General features: G+C 40.6%; 1 protein-coding gene across 1 annotated transcript in view; it reads right to left on the bottom strand.

Moving 5' to 3' along the window:
* nectin4a (nectin cell adhesion molecule 4a) overlaps positions 1 to 18639 on the bottom strand; it is a 51118-nt gene that overhangs the window by 13387 nt on the left and 19092 nt on the right. Inside the window, exons 2-5 of the mRNA XM_037681789.1 lie at positions 13981 to 14190; positions 13728 to 13895; positions 13028 to 13306; positions 9565 to 9679 (exon numbers count right to left, since the gene is read on the bottom strand). Of these exons, the coding sequence (XP_037537717.1) occupies positions 9565 to 9679; positions 13028 to 13306; positions 13728 to 13895; positions 13981 to 14190 (772 nt within the window). The remainder of the gene's footprint in view (positions 1 to 9564; positions 9680 to 13027; positions 13307 to 13727; positions 13896 to 13980; positions 14191 to 18639) is intronic.

Below are 18639 nucleotides of genomic sequence, written 5' to 3'. Positions count from 1 at the left end.
TAGGCTGATGGTCCTTCTTGAGCATGTGATCAGCTGGTTTTGGTTGTCAGCAGCAAACTGGTTGATCCACTCTGAGAAGGTGCTATTTAAGAGACTGAGCTGAATACAGCACCTCAGACTGAGGAAGTCTCTCGGATGAGAGACGAAACGTTTATACATCTTTTTGTTGTTTTGCTTTTTTTTGAATGTCCAGAGGACCAGATTTAACTTTTTTTAGATTAACCCCCTTACCTTTTACTCTGAACCTAACCACGTGAGCCTATCAGCGCTAACAACGCTGCCTCTCAAATCAAAAAGTATTTGGACTCATTTAACATCTTACCTCCCCACCAATCTGGTTTCAGGAAACAACACAGCACAACCACTGCTTCACTGAAGGTTTTTAATGATGTTGTTGAAGCACTGGATGCTAAGGATTATTGTGCTGCACTTTATTTAAAAGCTTTTGACAGTGTGGATCATAACATCTTGTGTTATACGCTCTCAGAAATTGGTTTCTCAGATCATACCATTGTTGGTTCTCTATCTTTCAGATCGGAGGCAATGTGTTCAGCATAATGGCATTTCCTCTAGTTATTTAACAGTAAACAGTGGTGTACCAAAAGGCTCAGTCTTAGGACCCACCCTCTTTACAATCTACATACGTAATGTAGATCAAAACATCCCTGATGCATACTTACATTTCTATGCTGATGACACAGTTGTTTATTGTTGAGCTAAAACAGTTGCTAAGGCTTTCCAGCTTTTGCAGTCTGCTTTTGACACCATTCAATCAGACGTGCTCCATTTCAAACTTGTCCTAAACACCGACAAAACCAAAGGAATGCTTTTTTCAAATAGGAAGTCGGTCCCAGCAGTTATTCCTCTGATTTTGGTTAAGGGACTGTACTTATATAACGCCTTTCTATCTTATTTCAAGATACTCAAAGTGCTTTACCTACAATCTGTGCCCTCATTCACCCATCCACACAACACTCTACTAGATATCTACAAAGCTAATTGAACAAATCATTCTAAATAGACTAATCAGAGCTTTATCACATTCATACACTGATGGGACACACATCGGAGGCTATGAAGGATTCAGTGTCTTGTCCAGGGACACTTCAGCATGTGACTGCTGGTGGATTCGAACACCCAACTCTCGCATTGGAGGACGACTGCTCTAACCACTCAGCTACAGCCGCCCTCAAATGGTGTCCCTACTGAGTTTGTCGATTCCTATAAATAAATAAGAAATCCATTGATTATGGTGACATTATTTACATGAACGCTCCTACAAGAACCCTGCAGATGTTGGATGCTGTCTATCATGGTGCACTAAGATTCATAACTGGATGTGATTGTCGTACCCACCACTGCACCCTGTATTCACTGGTTAACTGGACATCATTAACTTCACACAGACTCTCTCACTGGTACATTTTCATCTTTAAATCACTTCTTGGTCTGCTGCCTTCATACATCTCCTCCTACATGTCACTGCGTGAGTGCAGCTACAGCGTGCGCTCTCAGAACATTATTACCTGCAGTGTTCCCTCAGTGAGGACTGAACTTGGCAAAAGGGCCTTCTCCTACTCCGTTCCTGTTTCCTGGAATATCTTACAAAAAGACCTGAAGCTCTCGACCTTGACCTCTCTAAGTGACTTCAAACATCTGTCAAGTTCCTGACAAAAAACAATGCAGACATGTTCCTGTTTTTAGTTTTCTACACCGCCTTATAATCTAGCTGTTTTTTTTTTGCTATTTTTCCTTTTGGGTTGCCATTTTATTTTAACTTGTTAAAAAATAATTAAATTTGTACGCATCTTTTATGATTGTCTATTCTTGTCGTTGTAGTCCACTGTTATCATCACGCCTTGTTAAAAAAAATTCAGGTCTCTCTTGTAAATGAGTCCCCGAGGCTCAATGGGATTAACCTGTATAAATAAAGGTTGAATGAACAACGTACCCACTAGGAGGTACAGAAGGGGCAGTCTGAACGCTACATATGAGGATAACAACTGATAATGGGCCATTTATTGGCTGATAACATTCAAACCAGGTAAATTCACAGCAGCAAACCTCCAAGGAGGCAGGACTGATTGTTTTTACTCGCACACATCAGACTGATAACATCTCAAAACGCTCGTCTGACAAATCCACATAATTCACTTCCTGTTGGCCCTCTCAGCCCCCACACAGCCAGCTCCACCCAACTTGATTTATCTCTCCTTTAATCACTCATCCCTTCCACTTTTCCTCTCACCCCATTCCACCCTCCTTCGTGTGAAACTGATTAATCTGTCTGCTTTCAGCACAAGCCGTAACACGACACTGTGACACAAGTTATTACTTCACCTGCCGCCATTTACTCCCAACAGGTTTACATGCTGCAGCGGCTGTCACACGTGTTGTGTTCAAGTGTGTCAGATTTTTGCCCCAGTTCGCCGTGTGTCTCTGAGTAATAGTCCAGTAAACGTTAATCACTGAAGCTTTTCATGACGAACATCAGGTATTTCATAATTCATCTCCGAGGCACTGGTTCTATACGTAGTTCTCCCCAATAAACCCAGATGGCACCTCCCGTAAACAAGTGGGAATCATCGCGCTTCCTTTTCGTAGACAACATTTTTTTTCTCGCAGCTCCACGCCCTGAAAGAATTCCTTCCACCAACAGAATTAGCTGACAAGGAGGTGACTTAAACAGAAAGTCAAGCATCTGAGTGAAACCCTTATCCGGTTTTAAAGCAGAGTACAACACTACTCATGAAAATGTGTCCAATCAGTTGCTTGTTTAGAGGCAGTGAACACCTCGTGCCAACTAGTTAGCACAGTGGTGGAGGACTGATGGTATGGGCAGATGACATTTGCAGCCGGGCAACAAAATGGTTCAAGAAAAACCATCAAGGTGTTGCAAAATCTATATTCAGTGCTCAAACCCACTGAATGATGAAGTAATACTTAAAAAAACATGTTGCATAAAAAGACGCCGTCACACTTCAATGCAATGAAGCACTCTGGTGTTAAAGAGTGGACACAAAAAACTCCCGAAGAGTGATGGAAGAGACTGATAACATGACACACGAGACAGTTAGTGATTGTTGCTGAAGGTAGTTCCACGAGCTGCTGAGTCTCCTGGTTGACTTTGTTTTGTACGATCTTTTCAACGTTCAGGTTTTGCTTTGTTTAAAAGAAAAGCTATTTTGTGTAATCATCATGTGTTGTTTGTTGCCTGGTAATGTTGTGTGTAACCGATTGCAGTTTTCTGGCCGATCACCGATTTCTAAAAAGCCTGACCTGCCGATTCAGATTTTGGCCGATACATTTTTGTTTTATAAGCAACACTATCAGGTGTTATAAGGTCACAATGCACCTTCAATTTTCCAATATTATTTCATTATAAAACATACCCTTGAGCAATATCCTAGAAACAATACAAACTTGTTTTAACTGTCCATGAGGTAGTGCTCTGAAATATAAATGAAGTTCAGACAATTGTTGTTAAAACTAAAAAAAATTGTTAAAATTGGTTTCTCATTTAAGTATCTGTCGATCTCCCAACATTGAGATTGGGGCCGATAAATCGGTGCACTCCTAGTTGTGTGTGTGTGGGGAGGATTATAAAAAATCCTCATAAACCGTCCATCCATTATCTTTACCCACTTTCTTTCTTTTTGGGTCGCAGGGGTCACTGGTGCCCATATCCAGCCATCACTGTTTGAGGGGTGCGGGACACCCCTGAACATGTCTCCAGTCCATCACAGGGACACAGAGACAAACAAGACAAACAACCCTTCACTCTCTCACTCACACCTAGGGACAATTTAGAGTTACCAATCAGTCTAACATGCATGTTTTTGGTCTGTGGGAGGAAACTGGAGTACCTGGAGAAAACCCACCCACGCACAGAGAGAACATGCAAACTCCACCCAGAAAGGTCCCCGACAGGGATTTGAACTGGCAACCTCCTCACTGAAAGGCAACAGCTCTATCAACTGAACCACCGTGGAGCACTGTGTTCGTCACCATCCTCATAAACCAGTGGAAAGATTTTTTTTTTTTAATTTCTCATGGCGTACTCATTGGATGTGCTGGACACTGATTGTCTTTTAGAGTCAGTCCAAGTCACTACAGCTGACTGACCTCACCACTTTAACATTTGTAGCTTTGCCCTATTGGCAAAAACTGATCTAGAGTTTGGCGTCGTCTTCAAGGCATACTGAGAAAGCTAAAACATTTAGTGAGATCTTGTAGTATCTCATGAGATGGAACAGAACATCTTAGGGACGGGCAACATTTATTTTTCCAGAGGACCAAATCAAGATATTTAACACAATTGAAGGACTAAGTGGAGAACAGGAAAATTAATTTAACACACATAATCCGGAGCAAGCGTAGTGCTAAGGCTAAGCCCCCAGTTCACCACCGACCCGTTCACGTTTCTAATAGATTTTCCTCGCTCAGTGACACACCCGCTGAGAAACAGACCCTGGTTATTGGAAGCTCCATAGTCCGAAACGTGGCTTTAGGGACTCCAGTGGCCATAGTTAAATGCATTCCGGGGGCCAGAACGGGCGACATAGAATCTTATTTGAAACTGCTGACTAAGGCTAAGGCTAAATACGATAAGATTGTTATTCACGTCAGCGGTAATGACACCCGGTTACACCAATCGGAGGTCACTAAAATTAATGTTGCTTCGGTGTGTGACTTTGCTAAAACCATGTCGGACTCCGTAGTTTTCTCCGGCCCCCTCCCCAACCTGACCAGCGATGACATGTTTAGCCATATGTCGTCGTTTAACAGCTGGGTGTCCAGGTGGTGTTCTGACAACGACGTGGGCTACATAGATAACTGGAGTTCTTTCTGGGGAAAACCTGGTCTGATGCGGAGAGATGGCATCCATCCCACTTTGGACAGAGCCGCTCTTCTTTCTAGAAATATGGCTGATTTTGTTTATCCTCCAAATTAATGACAACCCAGGGTCCAGTCCAGGAAGCAGAGTTGTAGTCCTCCACACCTCTCTGCTGCTTCTCCTCTGTTACCCACCCACACCCCCATTGAAACAGTGTCAACTCGCCCACGGCTCAAATTAAATAAACCAAAAATCAGCTCTAAAAATATAAACCATAAAAATCGTATTAAAATAAACACAATTACTTTACCAGAGCAAAATCATAAAATCATTAAATGTGGATTATTGAACATCAGATCTCTTTCCTCTAAATCCCTGTTAGTTAATGAACTGATAACTGATCATCATATTGATTTATTCTGTCTGACAGAAACTTGGCTACAACAGGAGGATTTTGTTAGTATAAATGAATCCACTCCTGTTAATTATTTAAATTTTCATGTTCCTAGAACAACTGGCCGAGGTGGAGGAGTAGCTTCTATTTTTCAGTCAGGATTATTGATTAATGCCAAATCAGTTATTAGTTATAATGCTTTTGAATCGCTGTCCCTCAGTCTTTCTCATCCAAAATGGAAATCAGAAAAGCCACTTTTACAAGTTGTTATATAGCGTCCACCAGGCGCTTACTCTCAGTTTTTGTTTGAATTCTCAGAATTATTAACTGACTTATTATTAAATACTGATAAAATCATCATAATGGGTGATTTCAATATTCATGTAGATGTTGAAAGTGATAGCTTAAGCATAGCCTTTAATAATTTAATAGACTAATTTGGTTTTACCCAAAACGTCCGCACATCTACTCATTCTTATCTTCACACTCTTGATTTAGTTCTGACCTATGGTATAGAGATTAAGGACTTGGTAATAGTTCCTCAAAATCCTATTCTGTCCGACCATTTTTTAATAACCTTTGAGTTTACATTAAATGACTACACAGTCACTGAGAGTAAATTTCATCTCAGCAGGTGCTTATCAGAAAATGCTGTAACCAAATTTAAACAATCTCTTCCATCAATGTTTTCCTCTGTCTTGCAGAGTAATGCATCAGAGAACAATGACTTAGATCATCTAGTTGATCATCTTACAACTTCAATGCAAACTTCACTTGAAAATTGCTCCACTGAAAAAGAAAGTAATCAATCAGAGGAAACTGGCTCCTTGGTTCAATTCTGAGTTACATACTTTAAAGCAGGCATCTAGAAACCAGGAGAGAAAATGGCGCTCTACTAATGTTGAAGAATTTTATTCAACTTGGAAAGATAGTCTGCTAACATATAAAAAAAGCTCTCCGTAAAGCTAGAACTTTATATTACTCATCTTTCATAGAGGAAAATAAAAATAACCATAGGTTTCTGTTTAGTACTATTGCTAGACTAAATAAAAGGCACATTTCTGTTGAACCATGTATCCCTACAACTATAAGTAGTGATGACTTCACGAGATTCTTTATAAATAAAATTATTTCAATTAAAGAGAAAATTCAAACCTTCCTTCTACTATCTCTAGCCCCCTGTCAAATGAGGCAACTTTAAAAATTTCACTAGAGCCTGATTTATGTTTGGACAGTTTTTGTCCTGTTGAGCTCTCTGAATTGTCAAAAATAATAACCTCATCCAAACCATCCACATGTCTGCTAGATCCCATCCCAACCAGACTGTTTAAAGAGGTATTTCCCCAAATTAATGTCCACGTTTTGGATCTACTTAATTTGTCTTTAATGGATGGTTATGTACCACAGCGCTTTAAGGTTGCTGTAATTAAACCTTTACTTAAGAAGTCTGACCTTGATTCAGAAATTCTGTCCAACTATAGACCTATATCTAATCTAACTTTCATCTCAAAAATTCTAGAGAAAATAGTTGCAGGTCAGTTGCGTGAACATTTACAAAGAAATAATCTGTTTGAAGAGTTTCAGTCAGGGTTTAGAGCTTATCATAGCACAGAAACAGCACTAGTAGAAGTCACTAATGATATTCTCATGGCCTCAGACAATGGACTTGTGTCTATACTGGTCCTGTTAGACCTCAGTGCTGCATTTGATACAGTTGATCATAATATTTTACTACAGAGGCTTGAATATGATGTTGGAATTACAGGAACGGCTCTAAAATGGTTTAAATCATGTCTATCTGATTGATTCCAGTTTGTAAATGTAAATAATAAATCTTCTTCATACACCAAAGTTCTGATGACACACAATTATATTTGTCCATTAAACCCAATGAATCCAATCAGCTACTTAGATTACAAGCATGTCTTAAAGACATAAAAACCTGGATGACCCTTAATTTTCTCCTGTTGAACACAAACAAAACTGAGGTTTTGGTTTTTGGACCTGAGCACCTTAGGAATGAATTTTTCAATCTTTCTCCCTCCTTAGATGGCATTAATCTGTCCTCCAGCTATTATGTTAAAAATCTTGGTGTTATTTTTGTTCAGGACATGTCTTTTATCCTCCACATTAAAAACGTTACTAGAACCGTCTTCTTCCACCTGCATAATATCGCTAAAATTAGAAACATCTTATCTAAAAATGATGCAGAAAAACTGGTCCATGCATTTGTCACATCTAGACTGGACTATTGCAATGGTTTATTATCTGGGTGTCTAAATACTTCTTTAAAACGTCTTCAGTTGATACAAAATGCTGCTGCCAGAGTCTTAACTGGAGTTAGTAGGAGAGATCGTATCTCTCCAGTTTTAGCTTCTCTCCATTGGCTCCCTGTAAAATCCAGAATAGAATTCAAAATCTTACTTCTAACCTACAAAGCTCTCAACAACCTGGCTCCATCTTATATTACAGATCTTATTGTTCCATATTTTCCTAACAGACCACTTTGCTCTCAGACTAAAGGTTTACTTGTGGACCCTAGAATTTACAAAAACATAATGGGAGGAAGATCTTTCAGTTATCAGGCTCCTCTCTTGTGGAACCAACTTCCAATCTCTGTCCGTGAGGCTGACACATTATCCAGTTTTAAAACTAGGCTTAAGACTTTCCTTTTTGCTAAATCCTATAGTTAGGGTCGGCTTGGGTTTCCTGAGCTGTCCCTTAGCTATGCTGCTATAGGCTTAGACTGCTGGAGGACAAACTGACCACAATTTTCACTCTGCTACTGTCTTTACTTACTCTGCTCAACCTGTTTTGTATTTGTAACTATTTTTTCTATCCTTAACATGTGTTTTTTTTGTCTTTCAGGTTCACCTGGACCTTTACCTGGACCTACCATTTTATGTTCGTCTGTCTCTCCTTCCTGTCCTCTCAACCAGCCAGTCAAAGCAGATGGTCGCTTGTCCTGAGCCTGGTTCTGATGGAGGTTTTTTCCTTTTAAAAGGGAGTTTTTTCTTTCCACTGTTGCCACTTTGCTTGTTCAGGATGGGAGACTGCAACGAAGTGAAGATTCAACTTGTCTGCTGGATTCTTTAGATAGAGAACTTTACTAATTGGCTTTTATGTATGTGAATGTTCCTGTAAAATGCCCTGAGACAACTTTGTTGTGATTTGGCGCTATATAAATAAACTGAATTGAATTGAAGACATTTTTTCAGGCTTGTTCTTGTTGTAGCATGGCATGAGGGCTAATAAATAAAATAAACTGACTCCCCAATGTAGGGTTTCTGGGGTCTTGTCTTACATGTTGTGTTTTCCCTCATGTTTGCCTGTCACCCCTCAGCATTTCTCCTCCTGTGTTCCAGCACTGTCGCACCTGTGTCTAATCCTAATCACCGCAGGTGTCAGTTATTTCACCTTGTTAGTGTCTGTATATATTCAGCCCCTTGGTGTCTTGTCAGTGTCTCTGGATTGTCCTTGTCCTAAGGCTTCATGCTCTGTATCCCTGTGTGTCCTCCTAAAGTAAGTTTGCTGCCCCGACAGCATTTTGTTTTGTTTATTTAATTAATAAACTGTTTTGACTTATTTACTGGAGCCTCATTCCCTTCCTGCACGTGGGTTCGAACACGCAAGTCAGATCATGATACCCAATACTCTAGGAATAAAAGACTAATTCAAAGGTTTCTGATTTATTTGTCCAAGATGTTTAATAAAGACTTCTTTAAGTTTCAACAATAAAATGCAGGTTTTCATCAACTTATCAGAAAGTTGTTTTCTTTACAATTAAGGATAATAGAGGATAGATGGAGCTTGTCCAAGGGCCACTTTTGACCCACAGACCATATACTGTTTGATTTACATGGTTTGATCAATAACTCTGTTCCTTCACATCATCAGATGATCTTCATATAAAACTCTGGCATGAATTGTAGCGGGTGATATGTATTCCTTCACAGTCTTTGATGTTGTGTTCATCTCATGTTAAATCTGACAAGGAACTGATATTTTATGTCCCTATATTAAAAAAGCACAAGAACTAGTTGAAGCTGGACTCACATTTCATGATTACTGTACATTTATGTAAACGTGGTGTTTGAACTGGAACAGACTAAAAGACTTTCCAACACTTACTGGGTACTCTACGTCTGTAATCCCTGGATGGTAATAACAGTTACTGGGCCATCTTTGGACGCTGAGGACAATCTAATTGTAACTTCACCAAACAGCTTATTTAAATCAAATCATTGGGCATCATGACTCTGGGAGAAGGAAAGCGACAGTGACCAGACACATCAGACTTAGACATGTAATCAGCAGGTGAGTCTCCCTGTACCTGGTCCAGGTAACAACTGGTTTAGGGTTTCCTCCATTTATGCACCTCAGGACTGCATTTTCCATCCCAACAGTCCAGTCTTCTTTGTACCCAGACACCTCAGCATGTGGAGGGACTGGAAGGAAGAACAGTAACATTATTATTATTATTCATTTCAGGCAATGGAGGAAAAGATGACTGCAGTTTGTCTCCCTGTACTGACTACAGATAGATTTGACTGAATACCTTCTAACCCTTACGTCTTACTTCTAAACACATCGGCTGTACTGCACATTGACTCCATAGACGCTGCCCTCCTTATGATTCCCTGCTCCTGATTACTCACATGAGTCATTCAGGACTATCAGATTGCAGATGTAAGAAAAGGGGGTCCGGCCCTCTCCACTCATGTCATTGTTTTTAGTATTTCTCTGCCTTCTGAAAGCAGATGTATTACATTTCCAACTTCAAAACCAACTTTAAACCTTTTCTCTTTGTGATAGCTAGAAAAGCCTTTTGAAGAATTTTTATGCAGTCTACATTCATCCAGTTTGTTCTATCCTTTAATTCAATGTAAATATGATGTTAATATGATAATTGTGCTTCAATACTTTGTGTCACTGTATTGAAAGCATTCCTATGAATACATGGCTGATGTTCTGTTTTTTTCAAGATTTTTAGATTCCTGCCATTTAGTAAATAAAGAAGCAGGTGTGTGTCCCCCATTGCTGAAGGATTTGAATAGTGAATGTTTGTAGTTTTACAGATGAGTGTTTTTCTGGACTAGAATTGAACAGAGAATGCAGCTTGCTGGGAATTGTTGGTCAAAGTTTAAGGATGTTTGTATTACTATGGCTGAGAATCTAACTCTGCCCATGAAACACATGCTTAGGTTAGCAGATAGAGCTGAGTGAGGCTGCAGCAGCTGGCAGCCACGGACACCTCCAAGTTCTGTGAACTCAGCTGAACTGATAAGGCTATAAAAGCAAGTGGAGGAGGCAGCTTGTGGTAGATTCTCGTGACTCGTATTCATGTGTGTACTTTATGTAACCTGTCCTGAAAATCTGACCTTGTAAGTAAATACTGGTTAAAAATATTTTCCCGCCATCAAGTGTGGTTCTTTTTGAGTAAGAGAAGTGAGAATATTTTTCTCCAACACAGGTAAACGTTTTTAGTGCAATATATTACAAGAGTACACGTGTTACTCTGTGTAGAAGAATAGAGTTAGATTTTATTTATTTATTATTTGTTTGTTTATTTATTTATTTCTTGTCTGAGTCCAGTCAAAATGGTGGAGCAAAGGGGTGGCCATTTGTAGCTTTTGCTGGAGCGGTTCGCAGCCGAATGCGACGTGGCTGGGATTAGGATCAGTTCCTCCAAATCCGAGGCCATGGTCTTGAGCCGGAAAAAGGGTAGAGTGCCCTCTCCGGGTCGGGAAGGAGGTCCTACCCCAAGTGGAGGAGTTCAAGTATCTTGGGGTCTTGTTCACGAATGAGGGAAAAATGGAGCGTGAGATCGATAGGCGGATAGGTGCAGCATCTGCAGTGAAGCAGGCGCTGTACAGGTCTGTCGTGGTGAAGAGAGAGCTGAGTCAAAAGGCGAGCTCTCAATTTACCGATCTATCTACGTTCCTACCCTCATCTATGGTCATGAGCTTTGGGTTGTGACCGAAAGAATGAGTTAATGAGTTTTCTCCGCAGGGTGTCTGGGCTCTCCCTTAGAGATAGGGTGAGAAGCTCGATCATCCGGGAGGGACTCAGAGTAGAGCCGCTGCTTCTCCACATTGAGAGGAGCCTGTTGAGGTGGCTCGGGCATCTGTTTAGGATGCCTCCTGGACGCCTCCCTGGTGAGGTGTTCCGGACACGTCCCACCGGAAGGAGGCCCAGAGGAAGACCCAGGACACGCTGGAGGGACTATGTTTCTCGGCTGGCCTGGGAACGCCTCGGGATTCCCTCGGAAGAGCTGGCCCAAGTGGCTGGGGAAAGGGAAGTCTGGGCCTCCCTACTTAGGCTGCTACCCCCGCGATCCGACCCCGGATAAGCAGAAGAAAATGGATGGATGGATGGATGGATATTAAGTACCTGTACGAAAGATATTTTGTGAACAAGTTACTTAAGTTTTTCTCTTAAATAAATGTAAAAATAAAAATACCTTAATCTAACACAAAAACCTATGATACATTTTTTAACATTTATGTCAGTATACCCAACTTAAATAATCAGTTATGTGATAGTCAGAGATTTTATTAAGGGAATATAACTTATAAATATAGTGAAATTTACTACGACTCGGAATGACTTTTTAGAGTGCAAGGGCCACCCCATTAATTTGAGGAAACTATACTTTTAAGCAACATAAAACTAGAAAGCATAATTCCCTAACATGAATGGTGTGGTGGCCGAAGATTAATCTTATTGGTTACCCCTTGGCTCTGCCATTGCACCCGGTGGTGGATAAAATTGCTCCTTCTACTCACCAGGATCCATCACTCTGAGCTGCCTCGAACAAACAAACAAAAAACACCTTTCTTCTTCTACACAGTAACTTCAACCCACTTTAATATCGTGCATCAGAAGCATTAAGGTTTATTTGAATTCCTTTGGGGTTTGTTCAAAGACGTTTGACGTTGGGATATTTGATAGGAGCTACATTGACACACTTTAAGATATTTTCTACAGTGGCCCTGAGGTGTAAATGAACAACATTTGAAAAAAATGGAATTACATTTGAAAAAACAGAATTACATTAAGCCAATGCAGAAGTGGCCAAAGCGGAAGTGGCCGGAATCACATTTGGAAAAAGGTATTACATTTGAAAAAAATGGAATTATGTTTGAAAAAAATGGAATTATATTAAGCCCAACCACTTCAGGGCCACCGTAGTTTTATGTTAATAAAGTTTAAAAAAAAACCCACTAACACCCCCCCCCACACACACACACACACACACACACACACACCACCACCACCACCACCACCACCACTTCTGGTTTGGCTTAATGTAATTACGTTTTTTCAAACGTAATTTTGTTTTTTTCCAAATGTGGTTCTGGCCACTTCTACTTTGGCTACTTCCACTTTGGCTACATCCACTTTGGCCACTTCTGCTTTGGCCACTTCTGCTTTGGCCACTTCTGCTTTGGCCACTTCCACTTTGGCCACTTCTGCTTTGGCCACTTCCACTTTGACCACTTCTGCTTTGGCTTAATGCAACTCTGTTGGTTTTTTTTTTGGTCGTTTTTTTCACACGTAATTCTGTTTTATTTTTCAAATGTTGTGTTTTTATTGTTTTTGTTGTGTTTTTTCTAATGTAATTCTGTTTTTTCAAATGTTGTTCATTTACACCTGAGGGCCACTGTAATTTTCAGAAATGTTCTTGTACTTTTATGAACTGTGTTGGTCGTGCCGGGTGGGGGGGGGGGGAAGAAAAGACTACTTCCAACTGTTTATTCCACCTCCTCTGTGTAACCTTGATGGATACTCACAGTGCACCACCAGCTGGTTTTCAATCCTGCGTGGGGTGGGTAGAAGGGGATGCCACACCAGGCAGTCCAGCTTCTTGCCATTTAGACCCCTGAGAGGGTACAGGGAGAAGTGTGTGGAGACTGCTCCGTTGTCAGAGGAGCGGTTGACGACTTGTCCGTTCAGCTCAGTGTCCCAGGAGAGTTTTGGTGGCGGGTGGCCCACAGAGCGACAGGAAGCCACCTGTTTGTAGGGCTCCCCCTCCACTACAACCACAGGGTCCACAGAGGAAATGGGAATGGCTGCAGGGAGGAGAGTTACATGGTCCCATCAAAGTGCTGATCAATTAAAATCTTCAATCCTCAACCCCACTTTATATAATCTGATATACTACTCTGATACTTTAAACGAGTTACTCATTCAAGCCAAAATCCCTTCATATTGTAAGACTGTGTGCACCACTTTTACCCTTTCAGTAAAGTTCAGAGAATAACTGAAGAGGTGAAACAGCGTAACAAGGCAAAATTGATCTGGCCTCTGAAAGCCATGTGATGTTATTTCTATTTAATGTTTTAGCCAGAATCATTCTATGGGCTCCTCAATAATATTTGTTGTGCCTGATGCTACTTATTTTTAGAAAAAGGTACATCAGCTTATTGTCTGAAAAAACTGATAGTGTGGGTGTTGAGGATGCGTCATCCGAACAATGAAAGATGGACTCACTCCATACAATGAGGGACATCTCTGTGTCAAAGTTTCCAGTTGGGAAAGTGCTGATGCGGCAGATATATTCTCCCTCATCAGAGACCCGTGTGCTCAAGATGATCAGGGATGAGTCCACAGTGGGTTTATCACTTTGAAAACGTACACGTTGAGACCACGACCCGAATGCTGCAGGAAGGGAGGGGAGAGAACTCATAATGTCTATATAAAGTCTTACATAAAACAACATAAAGCCCAACGTTACTCAGCATACTTGTCTGTCCATCAGTGAAGTGAGCAGTGATCATCTGATCTTTGGAGCCATCGGGGTTCACCTTGGACCAAGTGACCTGCACCACCACATCATCCCCCTTCGGCTCGTGGTGACAGGGCAGGGTGGTCTCCTGGTCCTCCACAGAGCGTAAGGACAGTTTTGTAGGCTGATCCACAGACGCTGTCTGCATTTGTCCCTGCACCACCGTGACTGAAACACAAGTAGAGATATATTATTAATAAGAAAGCCATAAAATCACCCCAACACCATCCAGAAGAAGTTTTTTTTTTCATTTTCATCACTCATATTTGAAGATCTTATTGTTCCATATTTTCCTAACCGAGCACTTCGTTCTCAGACTGCCGGCTTACTCGTGGTTCCTAAAGTTTCCATAAGCAGAATGGGAGGAAGATCTTTCAGTTATCAGGCTCCTCTCTTATGGAACCAACTTCCAGTTTCTGTCCGTGAGGCTGACACATTGTTCAGTTTTAAGACTGAGCTTAAGACTTTCCTTTTTGATAAATCCTATAGTTAGGGTCGGCTTATTATGCTGCTATAGACTTATACTACTAGAGGACAAACTGACCTCATTTTCTTAAATGATTTACTAAAATTGAACAGTTTCCATTTGATACTATATCTATCTTAACGTGTTTCTTGACCTGCCATTGTGTATCTGTTCCTCCTTCCTGTTTCTCTCAAACCCAGCTGGTCTAAGCAGATGGCCGCTTGTCCTGAGCCTGGTTCTGCTAAAGGTTTCTTCCTCATGAGGGAGTTTTTCCTTTCCACTGTCACCTTAATGCTTGTGTAGTGAACTAAGCCTCAGGTCAAAAGCCTTCCTGGGACAGGAACTGTTATTTCATTGATTTGAGTCCAGAAACACAGATTAAGCTCATCCAGAGACTTTCTAAGTGTGTCCTGCACGGATCAATTGAAAGAACACTCTCTGTTTATTATCATTACTATTTTACAATATCTTGATAATCAAAGTGTGTTTAGTTCAAACCATTTTAAATGTTGAAGTGAACTACTCATTTTAAATCAACTGTGAAACAGTATAAATGATTTTTAATCCTCATTCAAAGTAGAAATCAAGTTAGATGTCTGTTACAAAGTAATTATGCATTTTTTTTGATCTTCTGTCTGAAATGAGCAAGTTGTGATGTCGGTCAAAAGTCAAGGAACGGTCAAAAACATGTTTATCGGAACGAAATGTCATGTTTAACTCTCTCAGATAGATAGAAGGAGACTGGCTCCTAAATGTCTCTGTTTCATCAAAACATCTTTCTGTCTGTTCTTAAAACATCTACTCTGTCTCCTTGACTGTAGTGACCCTCTGACGTCACTAAAAACCACACCCCGGTTGGTTCGTTCAACCAATCAGGAAGTTCTCAGAGGAACCGGAAGTGACCTCTTTAAAAGGGTCGACACTTCCTAGTTCCAAGCAGAACAAAGTTCCAGAGCAGAACAATGTTCCAGAGAGAACCAGAGTTCCAGGGAGAACCTCGAACGAGAAGTTCCTGAACGAGAGAAGTTCAGAGGAACAGAAGTTCCGAGCAGTTTCTAATGGAGTGACAAGAGTCCGTCGATGCCACGACGTCTCGCTGTGGCTCTACCCGACGAACGCTCTGAACAATGAGGAAGTCTGTTCTGTGATGATCTCACGACTCCTGAGGTCACAGCTGTTCTTACGGAGACGCTGAAAAGAGTTGAAAGAAAACTCTACACCGAAGCCGAAACTATCGTCTGCAAAGGTAAAAGAGTCGATCTCAACTGCTAGTGTATCGTGGGTTAAGCTGCGTCCAAAGAAGCGTGTTGTTTCTGGTTATACAGACACTTTCCCTCACCCATCTCTCTCCATTTAAACTTCATTTTCCCATCTTTAAAACTCTTCTATCTGCCAGTAATTAATCCAGATATTTTCAGAAATGTCTGTTGTATTTCAGTTGCAAGTAAGAAATCATGGCCGTATGATTTCTCATTGTAAAGCTCATTAATTAAGCTGTGTTAATTGTAATCAATCTGCCAATTAATGTAAATGTGTGATGTTGTTTTAAATCGTTTTTAATTAAACGGCTCACTGTTGTGGTGGGTCAAAGATAAAACACGTTTCCGTCCACATTTAATCAATCAAGGCACGATAGTACTCAGTCCAGAAAAATGAAAGAATCCGTTTAAATAAAGGATAATATCAGACGCATATTATCTCTCATTACACTTGCTCAAGATGAGAGTTCTGTGATGGGAGTTAAATTCAAAACAGACTGCTCTTCAGATAAATAATGTTAAATTATTATTTTTATACATGAATGTTTCTGTTCAGTGCCCTGAGACGACTTCTGTTGTGACTTGGCGCTTTATAAATAAACTGAATTGAATTGAACTGAATCACTTTTTTAGTAATGCTACAATTACAGGGAAAACATGAAGGCTATGACATTTGGTAACTACTTTGTACAGTATAGACAAAAATAGTAAAAATAGAAGACTACAACTAATGATTCTTCTCAACAACAAAGGGATTTTGGGGAAAAGAATAAGAAACTGCAGTCCTCTGTAGAGATCGAAAGCTCAATACGTTGGTGAGTCTCTAGGACAATCCTGTATAGTTCTACAGAAGACATCTGAACTTTTCACTTGTTTTTTAAAAGATGTATCCCCTCTCGTCTAAAATGCTACTTGATTAATGATGTAGAATCTATTTGGATAAGATGTGACACATTTTCAGGAAAAAGAAACATCTAGGTGCCTTCAGTTGAACCACAGCTCTACAGCTCAGACTTCACTCAGTGGTGAAACCGGTCTCAGAAAGTTGGGCTTTTTGTGACTGAACTGACAGCTCAAAACTCTCATTAAAACTGAAAGCAAACCTTTTTAGTTTGGTCATATCTCCCACATGAAACAGTAGACCAATGGTTGGAAATTGAGAAGTTTGATGACCAGACGCTTCTGTCACGGTTCAAAACATTTTACAGTGATTTGTATGTTTTGCTCAGTGACTTTTGGCTTGAGGCTTACTTTTTACTCCTAGTCTCAGTCTGCTTATGTATTTAGGGGTTCTGTCAGACAGTGACAGACACGGGTGTGTGGTTACCATAGTGACCATAATGAGCCATTGGCAGCATCTTTGCCTTTTATAAGTCTAAACATAAGAATTTTGTCAAGGGAAGAAAGCTGATGATCAAGATGATCTCTCATTTTCAAACTCAGTGAAACTAAGACTGACTGCGGTTAAGGATGTAGAACACTCATTAAGTGTCCTGGGTCTTCCCCACAGTCTCCTCCCAATTGGACATGCCCAGAAATCCTCTCTAAAGAGGTGCCCAGATGCCCAAACCACCTGAACTGGCTCCTCAGAAGCAGTGGTTCTACTCTGAGTCTCCCAAAGATAAGTAAACTTCTCGCCCACTGTCTAAGAGAAAGTTGAACTACCCTGCAGAGAAAACTCATTTTGACCAACTGTATCCATTATCTTGTTCTGTCTGTCTCTATCCAGAGTTTCTAACAGTAGCTGAGGTAGGGATGTAGACCATCTAGTAAACAAAGTGCTTCACCTTGCGGATCATCTTCCTCTTCACCACAATGGACTATCACAGAGAACACAGTACTGATGAAGGTGCACCAATTCATCTGTCAATTTCACGCACCATTCTTCCCTGACCCATGAACAAATCCCCAAGGTACCTACACTCCTCCACTTGAGGCAGTGCCTTACTCCCAACCAGGAGAGTGCAAGCCACCTTTTTTCGGCTGAGGATCATGACGTCAGATTTGTAAGTGGTCATCCTCATCTCAGACAGTCTGCGAACTGCTCCAATGTGAGATAGATACAGCAATGGCAACAGGAGCACATCATTCACAAACAGCAGCGACAAACTCCTGAGTCTACACACCAAATTGTCTGCATTCTCTGGCCACACCAAGAAATTCTGTCCATATAAGATATGAACAGAACTTGTGAGTGCAGGCAGCCCTGGTGGAGTCCAACTCCCACCCTGAAGGAGTCCAACTTACTGCAGGCAATGAGAACAAAACTCTGGCACAACTTGTATAGAGACTGGATGGCTTGTAGCAATGAACCCCCAACTCCATACTCACAGAGACCCCCTTCGAGGAACACAGTGAGGGAACATGACTCAGCCAAAGTCTTTGTGAAAACGGCGGCAGGGAATAGTGTTTTATGGCTTTATTCCACTTATTTACCCATTGATGGTTCAGGTGGCTACTCTGTGACAACCCAGCCCTATTTACATGGAAAACTACTTAAAACGTGTAGAACCGATGTGGGTTGAATCAGGGTGAGTCGTGCTGAGGCTGGACAAGAAAAACATCATTTTGACTTCTTCCATGTACTGTAGTGTTATGCCATAGATATTGTCACCCAATGCCAAAAACCAAAGTATAGTTATACATCTATATCCTGGTTTACCTTTATAAGACAAAAATTTACTCCAAATCAGTTAATTTTACAGATATTTACCAAAAATGATGTTCGATTGTGGATGAGAGTCATCCACAACTCATTTTCTAAGCATGAGAGCTTTGTTTAAATTATGTTTAAACTAATGAAGTCCACTCTGACTGTTGACAGGCTGCCACAGGTAAAAAAAATTATATATATATATATATATATATATATATATATATATATATATATAT

Source organism: Nematolebias whitei, chromosome 1 (assembly GCF_014905685.2).
Source record: "Nematolebias whitei isolate Nwh7 chromosome 1, NemWhi1, whole genome shotgun sequence".
NCBI lineage: Eukaryota > Metazoa > Chordata > Actinopteri > Cyprinodontiformes > Rivulidae > Nematolebias > Nematolebias whitei.
This window is presented reverse-complemented; position numbering and strand designations above follow the sequence as displayed.